The sequence below is a fragment of the Panicum virgatum genome, chromosome 6K (assembly GCF_016808335.1).
Source record: "Panicum virgatum strain AP13 chromosome 6K, P.virgatum_v5, whole genome shotgun sequence".
NCBI lineage: Eukaryota > Viridiplantae > Streptophyta > Magnoliopsida > Poales > Poaceae > Panicum > Panicum virgatum.
The window spans coordinates 48,411,509-48,421,610 of NC_053141.1; the positions used below are offsets into that span (position 1 = coordinate 48,411,509).

The following is a 10,102-nucleotide window of genomic DNA, read 5'->3' on the forward strand; positions in this document are numbered from 1 at the left end:
GTATCCAGTGGATGATGTCACCATGCCGACACCGTGCGAGCTTCATGTGCGAGCAAGAAATATATCCATTCATGTCGCATACGGGTCAGCCCTGCCCCTGAATCCTTCTACTACAATTCATGGAAGGCCGATACCCCCTGGCTACACCTCCGTCACAGTCGAGCAGATAGTGGGAAACAATGAGGATCTTGAGCTCGACTTCGTTGGAGGGGATGGAGAGAAGACATTGGGAGACGCACTGCACGGGGTCGTTCTATGGCGCAAGGCCGACATCAAACTTACTGTAAGCACAACGGCTCCCGTGCAGACTGATCGCCCGTTTCTGCGGCCTACCTCACCGCCGTCCCCACTGCCACCTCCTTCACCACCGTCTCCGCCGGCGCAAAGGGCCACGAGTACTCCAACTCCTCCTGCACCAGAAAAGGGAAAGAAAAAGACAGCATCCCTCCCAGCGGCTGGACCCTCAAAGAAGAAGCAGAAAATGGTCGAAAGACAATTAACCTACGAGAAAACCGCTGAGGAGTTGGAAGAGGAAACTGCTCGATATATAAAAGAACAATTGAAACCTAAAGTCCCCCCGCCGAGGCAAAAGGTGCCTCTAGAACTAGGGAAAAAGCTTCTCGCAAACCTAGACAACCCACCAAAACCGAAAAGCTTACCCTCGGACTATGATCGTACTCTGACAAAGGCACACAAGGTGAGAAATCTGAAGAAAAAATGTGGCAAGACCATTCCTCAGCTTGGCACACAACAAAAAAAACTCGAGCCCCTCCGGGTGCCAGGGTTGCCACTCCTACACCCGACGGACGTACAACTCCAGGCGGACCTACAGGCCGCAATATTTCTTTCTGAAACTGGATTAACGCTAGAGGAGGCAACAGGGCATGTGGAGGCAAAAATCCCTGTCGCTCGCACTATTACTCCATTCCAGCATGGAAAACCTTTTGTCACTGAGGAAGAGGAGAAAAGTCTAGACACGCAGATGTTCAATTTGCATAGGTGGTACCTGCGAATGGCGAAAGACGAAGGGAAAATATTTGGAGTCAAGTATCGTGACCATGATTTCTTTCGCGGGGAGGACGACTTCTGGGTGTACTTCCAAAATTTATATCACATTTACCATCGACAAGCCCTCGACGCCTCTATCATCACCATTTGAGTTTTGTAAGTATCACTTACCTCTACATTAATACTTTTTGTTAACAAGAACATAATTATATGTGTGCATTATAAAATTTCTATTGCATCATTTAGACAGGAGACCCAAAGAAGCCGAAAACATGGATGACACCATCAGATCGGCTTCATGTCTCCTTTGCTAGTCAACCAGAAATTGATCAACGAAAGTTACAAGGAAATGTGCCAAAACATGTACGATTCGTTGACTAGGAAAAGTTACAAATCCTATATATTCATACCATACAACTTTGGGTAAGCCTTGGTCGACTCAATCCTCTGTTATATTACTAAATAAATACTAAGTTGTCTAATACATTTATGTATATATCATATCTATATATGCAGTTATCATTGGATTTTACTCATATTTTCTATAGTGACCGGCAATTTTATAGTCTTTTACTCAATGAGAAATCCAAAGTCCGTAATCCAACATATCATAGACCCCTTGAACATGTAAGTTCAGTTTGCCCAATCAAATCCTTTTTCTGTTAATAACAATTCCTGAATATCAAACTTAACTTTGAGCGCAGGGTTTGGAAAATTTTTGTGAAAAATAACAAAGGACGTGGTCAATGGAGGCCCGAACTGAACGTTAACATGGATTATCCGGTATGTTCATTAATAAAGATTTGTCTAGTTAAGTATATAATCCCAAATTGTTCTATAAATTGAGTAATTTATTTGTTTCTCCTTAAGTGTGCGAGACAACAACAAGGAACTGATTGATGCGGGTACTATGTATGCGACTACTTGCACATCATGACTCCATGCGGGAAGGCTACTGATGAAGAAACGAGAGTACGTCTAAACCGTTCACTAGTATATTTTCATAATTGTACTAACGCACATGATGTTAATTCTTTTTTCCTAAATGATAGATGTCTCAAATTGGGGATGAATGTTACTCTACTGATCGGATCAACGTCGTGTGCGAGCAACTCGCCGGATTCATTTTGAACGAGATCTTGGATCCTAGAGGCGAGTTCTACCACGACGGTCACATCTATAGAGGACTTCCGTCGACCTCCTAAGGGGACTAGTAGTTGGACTGCTAACATGACTTGTACATTTGTAAATATTTTTAAACATTATGTCTTGATGTTTGTAAATTTGTAAATATATTAGTTTATCTAATTAGCTTAATTATATGCTCGCATTTCACTTTTAGTTAGTTTCAAATATTCTCTGAAAACGAACACGAACGACCAATGAACGTATAGTACTGTAGAGCTTGAGTGCGTTTAGCAATTATAAAAAAATAAACAGTAATAAATATAACAAATAAAATTGGATTTGGGAAAAAAAAAAGGTCATTGGTACTGGTTAGAATTTCCAACCGGTACCAAAGAGGCTGCCACCTTACGTCAGCGTGGCTGCCTCTTTGGTACCGGCTGGTCTTTCCAACCGGTACCAATAGAAGCCTAAGGCACCGGTTGAAAAACCCGATGTCTTAAGGCGAGGTCATTGGTTGCGGTTGCGGGGTATCAGTTGGGAAACTAGTGCTTTTAGCCTTTCTCAGCCGGTGGCCAAGGCTCGTTTTCTAGCAGTGGCCGCCGCTCTGTCGCGACCTCTGCCGGCTTGGACGAGGGCTCCGCTACCGCGCTGTTCCGCCGGCTTGGACGAGCTCTGCCCTGCGCGCCCCCTTCGCCGGCCCTCTCCGTTTGCCGCCGGCTGGGACAAGCTCCGCTGTTGCGCGCCCACTCCGCAGCGCCACTCTGCTGGCTCTCTCCGTCGCCGCCAGACGCTCCGCCATGAAGGCCCGGGAGATATGAACCGGCCGTGACATATGAGACAAGAGAGAGGTAGAAGGAGAGAGAGAGAGGAGAGATTAACAGGTGGGTCAGATGACACGTGGAATCTGCGGGCAGGAGTTGTTTTAAAAAGCTACAGTTGTTTAATCAAACGATTTTCAGCTTTCTTAATTATGGTCCATATATCTCACGACAACTTCTATCGATCTTCGCGGCTCCACGCCCTGCATGCATGCATTTCAGAAAGACCGTACTTTTCACTGCGCTGCCCAACCTTTTGTTTTTCCTCCTGATCATTATCCGTGCTGGCTGCTACTTGCATGCATTTGATAATAATATAATATTAATTTGGAAAACAGACCAATTAATTAATGTAGTCCCTGCTTATATAGTTAATGTAGTCCCTGCTACTTGCTGTTGCTGACATGGATGGACGACGCACGCTACGAGAAAGGGAAGGAAATCCATCACGCATGCATCATCCTTGCTAGCTTGGGATTACAATTACATGCAGCAGGCATGCAGTGCAGAATACTCCTATATAAGGACGACTACTGGAGTAGAAAAACCGATATTAATTAGCAGCTTGATTGATTATATATATTGGGGCATAGTACTACTAATCCTAGCCAATATATACTCCATAGGGAATTAGCCGCAGCAAGGATTACTCTGTCCATTCTTTCAGGGGCATGCCGGGTTGTGTCCCGGGCCTCCGTAGTAGAAGTGGGTGCCCCAGCCGCCGCCAGCTGATCCCGAGTGTCCGCCGCCGCCGTCGTCGTGCGCCTTGCGTATGTCGTAGCAGGCGGCGTCCTCCGCCAGGGTCTGGATGGCATCCAGGGGCACCTCCGCCAGGCTGTTGTCGGCGTCCACCGTCTCGAGGTTGCGGAAGTAGCTGGCCCGGGCGAACCCCTCGGCGGCGAAGCGCCCGGAGCCCATCTGGGTGGCTGTGTGCACGCCGCCGGGCCTGGTGTCGACGACCTCGCCGCCCCACTCGACCATGGTGGCGTGGTCGGAGAGGTGCGTGAAGAGCTGGGCTGGCCAGTAGCCCACGAGCTGGTCGCCGTAGCTAAGCCACCAGTTGCCCAGCTTGGGGTCCTTCCACACCAGCAGCGTCATGTCGTACTGCGCGCCGCCGGGCGACGACACCGGCGAGATGGACGCGCCGATGGCGATGCGGGAGCTCGTCTGCACGAACCCCGGGCACAGCGCGTTGTAGCACCCGGTAGCCTCGTACGCGTCGCTCTGCATTATTAGTATATATATATACTATCATCGAGCCATATATATATATATATATATATATATATATATATATATATATATATATATATATACAGCATAAATGAATCTAATCTCCAGCCCTAACTAAGGCAACCATAATGTAATGGAAGGATAATTAAGCAACGAACTCACTGTCCAGTAGGTGAAGAGCCTCGGCCTGCTGTCCCCGTACAGCTCAGGGCTGACCTGACTAGAAAAAATCGTGCACAGCTTCAGATTCATCTATCAGTAGAGCATTATTAGATTTTTTTTAAAATAGAGCATTCCTCGATTTCGATCGACCACTAGAATTTGTTGCATACTTTATATACTGAGTCCCTCTGTTTTATTTGGCCATGCAAATGCGGATGTGATGAATGGTTTTTTTAAAAAAAAAGAAATGTGAATGTGAATGGGTTGACCTTGGAGGGGAGCAAGCAGATGAGGAGCTAGCTACTCCAGCTGATGGTCAACTAAGGAAAGAGGAATCTGCATGTCGACAAAAGAAAAAAAAAGAAAGAAAGAAAGAATAGTACAGTACGTGGATCTTGATCGATGCATGCATTTATGAAGGCCATGTGCTTGGATGGCCTCCCGAGTTTTGACCGGCCGCTTCCACAGCATGCATGTATTATTACTAGGAGATGCATGATGGAGATTAGTAATTTATTTACGGAAACATATTAGGTGCAAATCAATCTCTCCGTGCAAACTATAAAAACTTCAATCTGAACTATCAGATCAACATCCAAAGAGAGGGGCGTAGAGAGATGGGAGATGAATTTGCAAAAGTGTGATTGCCCAATCTAAAAGCGGGTCTAGATTGTAAAATTATCCAATCTCCTATACCCCTTAGATGTTTGATCCAATGACTTAGATTGAAATTTTCATAGTTTGCACGGATGGGTTGGTTTGCGTTCCTTTTATTTACAAGCTATACTCCCTCGTTACTGAAATTAAGATACTTTAATTTATCTTCTAAGTCAAATTGCTCTATGTTGTTTGATCAAACTTATTGAAAAGTTAATAAGATGGAATATATAATAGGAAGGAAAGAGTATAATAATTCCAATAAAAAAGAAGAAACTTAACGAATGGAAGAATTAATTGGCGTGTTCCGGACCTGCCATCCTGCTTCGATGCTGTTGAGGTCGGAGCCGTTGAAGGAGCCGGATAGGATCCAGAGCTGGGAGAGGCTGAAGCCGTTGGATTCCTGGATGGAGGGATCCCAAACGTTGATGGTGGCCTTGGCGCCGTACACCGGCTGCTGCTGCGAAGAAGGCGCCGTGTACGCGATGGCGTGCTGCCGGGCACCACGGCGTACAGGAAGCAAGGAATACACAGGATCAGGAATACAAAAACTTCACCGAAGAAGAGATGCGTGCAGTGTGAAGGAGAGTGATAAATAAACAGTGCAATGACAGCGCTGCTGCCTGCTGCATGCAGGTCCCGAGAACGACGGTCTGGTGCGCATTCATTCATTCAATCACTCACCCACACGCTCAGGTTGCATTGGCAGCAGTAGAACTTACTACTATTTACCAAAATCTTTTACTGCATGTATGCATCCATCTTCTGATCTACTCCTAGATCTAGTAGTGGGTCTGCTGATGCCCATCGACAGACAAGCATCTGAATCTCAAGTAAAATCATCAAAAACAAGCAGTATTATTGCATACAAGGTCACTTTGAGTGGAGAGCACTCATCCACAAAAGGCCGCCGTGTAATGATCAAGGCAACTGCATGCATACATGCTGCATCAAGGTAACTTTTGGCGAACTAAACTAAACATAAGCATGGATAGATGGACGTGAGTTCGATGTGGATTGAGTAAATGACACTATGCCTGCTGCAGACAGCAGGCTGCAGTACCAAGACTGCCCGCCCTGTGTTCTCTCTCTGAATCTGACGATGCGCATCATATCACTTATTGCGCGCCACCAACCAAGCCGTCGGATCGGACCCCATTCAATTCAATTCCATCCCATTCCATTCATTTCAAGCCGCAGGCCAGCATATGGCGGCCAGGCTAGCTAGGAGTGATCAAGCAAGCAATATGCAAACAAAATACTGAACAAGCTATGCTAGTAATCAGGAATAGATAGATCACTGACCTCGTGCCCGTTGCCGGAGATGACGTCCGGCGCATTGGCCGCGCGGGCGGCGTCCACGGATGATCTCTTCTTCCTCTTCTTGCGGCCGAAGCGGGAGATGGAGCCAGCGCGCAGCACGTCGGCGGCGGTGGTCCGACGGACGGCCACCGTGCCCCTGGGGCAGTGACCGCCGTGGTGCCAGGTCTGCCAGGCGCCCCATCTGCTGCCCGCCGTCTTGGCATCAGCAGCAGCTTCAAGTCCTCTGCTGCGGCGGGCTGGCATCTCGGGCGGCTCCGCCTGGATGGTGTGCCCCTTGAGGAGCGGGTGGTCCAGAGCGTGCTGCTGGTGCGCCGCCACGCAGTCGATGGTGTCGCCGTCCGCGCTGCGTATGGAGCGCAGGGCGGGCTTGTTGATCCTGTCCAGATGGCTCTGGATCCTCGCCATCCTCCCCGCCACCGCCAGATGAGGGAGGAGGAGCGCGAGTGCAAGTGCAAGGAGGAGCATCAGCTGCTGCTGGAACTGGGAGTAGCAGCACCATTGACCTGGTGCTGCAGATCTCGAGGAGGAGGAGGATGGGGATGGCGGACTCATCCTCCTCCGCTTCTTCTTCCTGCTGTCTGCCGTGTGCCGCATTGTTAATTTGGAATATAATGAATGTGGTCGATCGATGTGGAGGAGCTAGTTACAGTACCACACTGCTGATGATGCTGCTGCTTCTAATACATATAATGGATGGACCAATGCAATGCAATGCGATGCGAGAGGAGGCCGGGGATCAAGGCAAGGATGGGAGAAGGACGCTCATCAGGTAAAGGGAAGAAGAAAAAGAAGACGACGACGACTAGTAGCTCTACCTGCTGGGTGGTCTGGTCTGGTCTGGTCCAGTTAGCCATGGCCAATGCGAGCAAGTAGTATATGAATGAATGAATAGTATATTGTGCATTCGATGTTGACCACCTAACCAACTGCGCGCCAGCGGCAGGCCGGCTCCAATGCAGGCCTGGAATTCAATTTCAGCAGCAACCAAAAGGCTTGGCCTGGCCTGGGCGCCTGGCTACGTGATGATAAGATGAGATGATGAGGCCAAGGAGGGTCAGCTAGATCTCAGTAAGTCAGAAGACTCTCCGTCAGTCAGTCAGTCAGAGACTCAAAACTTCTCAAAATTTTTTGGTTGGCTGTGGCTGGTGATTAGTTTTGATTTGTCGTGAGAGAAAAGTACTGCTGGCTGGTGCTGGTTTGGTATGAAAGAAAAATACTGATGGCCGGTTGCAACGGAACATAGTGTAGTCCAGTCGGAAACAGTTCATCTTACGACGTTGGATTACTGATGCATGGCCCGTCGAAAATGGTTCATCTTACGATGTTGAGTTACTGTCTTACTGATGCGTGGACCTGGTCCCATGCGCGACTGTTCAGGGCGAACAATAGGGAAGACTCGATCGTCTAGTAAAGCTGGCCTGGAATGTGCTAGTGGGTCACTTTCATGAGAAAATTTTCTCAATGCCAATTAAAATTTAGTTCACCCCTTCAATAAAATTGAAATTTAGCATATTCCTTCAATGACATCACTCTAGTTTTACATCACTTGAGTGTTATCACCGTTACATTGAGAGCAAAGGATCAGTAACATCGTTAACTTAGATCTACCATATGTTTCCTTTTCCATTTTTACCCCTCTCCAACTCCATCGTCGACATCATCCACATCTCTTCCCACCATATTTATCCTTTCCTCGCACCCATGCCGTGTCGGGGCGCGTGCAAATCGCCTGCCTTGCGCCACATCAGGGGCACAGGCCCTCACGCGCAGACGTTTGCCTGAGGGGCATGTCAGGGGCACCCGAGCGCCACGTCGGTGTGTGTGGGGGGACCCTAAGTCAAGCTACCTGTTAGTAATCAGTCTCAGTTGCAATCCTAAAAGCGAAGGAAGAAGCGCAGTGGATGAGGGTAATTTAGAAACAATGAACATAAGGCAAAGAAACGGTCACATCAGTGCAAAGTTGGCGAGAAATATGGCCATCGCTGGTATAAGTGTAAGTACGGTGACTCTGATGACATATCAGCTCTGCTGGCTAAAAAGTGAGCATTATATTCCTTATCTATAATTGACTTGTTATCAACTTTGTTGTATTTTTTCCAACTAACTCTCTTGCTATTCATGCATCATAGGGGTCCGCCAAAGAAAAGGAAGAAAATTATTGAACCATCTTGTGAGAGCAGCATCGTACATGTTGGCCCGGCACCTAAGACAATGCATTTTCCTCCTAGGTATGATCTGCACACCTATATTCTGAATTTTTTCAATAAGATTCCATTCATTCTTAATTTAACATACTTATTACAGCTAAAGTACCCCAGTTAGCTTCTCAGGTACATATCGTATTTACATATTATTTTATTATATCATGCTTGGTATTTTTTTCTGGAAGTGGATCAAACCAACTTGAGCCACTTTCCATCAAGTATCATATGGTATCTGAATGTGAGCCTACAAGTGAGAAGACAGCTAAAGGGAAGGCAAAGGCAGCAAGAAAAAAGAAGAAGAAAAGAAAAAGAAAGTTTCGGTGCCACATGATAGTTCGCCAATGGATACTAGAAGCAAGCCCCCCCCCCCCCCCCACACACACACACACAAAGGATAACACTGCTTCACATAATAGAAGCAAAATAAAGCTTCAACTTCCAGATCTAAACTACTAGTTCATGCAGTTCATTTTGGGGTCCTATTTTGCTTTGTCTTTGTGAACCAAATTTGCTGTTCTTTTGCTAAGATATTGTGAGCTACTAGTTGCCGCTAGTAATTTACTAGTATGGCTATTTGTATGGTGGAATATGCTTGTATGGACATCAACTTGTATGGCTGATTTTATGGACATCGATAATGCTTGTATATACATTAATTGCTACTTTGACTGTTTGCTTATCTAGACATCAATCGATGCTTTGTTCTATGCATATGTGGACAAAAAGTGGATATGTATATTACCTTGTGTTGCTTCCTGCAAAAAAACTTATTTGTCATCGTTCTGTGTATATACAGAGGTTTGTTGTTCATTACAATGACATAGAAGGGTAGCAATATAAATATTTTATCTATTTCCTACAAGGGCAGTATTGCCTTTTCCACCTTCATTTAACGGTCTTTCAGCAGCTCAGTCACAAAATGGTATTGAAGGGATGAGATTAAAATTTCAGTGGCAAAGAAGGGATGGACTAAAATTTCGATGGCATTGAAGGGATGAGCTAAATTTCCAATAGTATCGAGGGAATTGAACCCACTTTCATCTATTACTGCCGTAACAGATCGGGTTCGATTTTCTTTTTCAGATTTTTTGCAAGGAATGAAGAATGGATTGGATTTGATTGGAGTTGGATATGCCTATAAATTAGCATTTACATCTTATATTACATTGTGAGTTGTGCGAAGGTAAATATTTCTGTTGCACAAAAGCATACATAGATACTGAATTCCAATTGAATGAAGGGTTAATTGGATCCATGCCATTGCAATTTCCCGAGTTCACTGATCTACCATTACTATTCATCATATTGGAACCATGCCATTATAATTTCACAAATCTCCGAACCATACCACTACATACCCTTTCGCTGTGTTTTTAAAATTTTATGGACAAAAATACCCCTGATCTTCTTCTACCTCCTCTCATATCCCTCTCCTTCCTCTCTATCTCCGCTGGTGGCCGCCGGGCTAGAGCAGCCCCCCCGGTGGCACGGCGCCTAGGCCACTGGAGGCCGCAGCAGCCCCTCCGGCGGCACGATGCCCAGGAGGCCCCTGCAGGCGCGGCGGCGGCC

At 46.4% G+C, this 10,102-nt stretch overlaps 1 protein-coding gene across 1 annotated transcript; it reads right to left on the bottom strand.

The window, feature by feature from the left end:
- Nucleotides 1–3,297: 3,297 nt before the first annotated feature.
- Nucleotides 3,298–7,276, bottom strand: LOC120713150. Its single transcript, XM_039999155.1, has 4 exons — nucleotides 6,312–7,276; nucleotides 5,320–5,499; nucleotides 4,350–4,403; nucleotides 3,298–4,178 (listed from the first exon to the last, which is right to left on the bottom strand). Exons 1-4 carry the CDS (start codon nucleotides 6,921–6,923, stop codon nucleotides 3,618–3,620), a joined length of 1,407 nt encoding a protein of 468 aa, XP_039855089.1. The 5' UTR covers nucleotides 6,924–7,276; the 3' UTR covers nucleotides 3,298–3,617.
- Nucleotides 7,277–10,102: the final 2,826 nt, after the last annotated feature.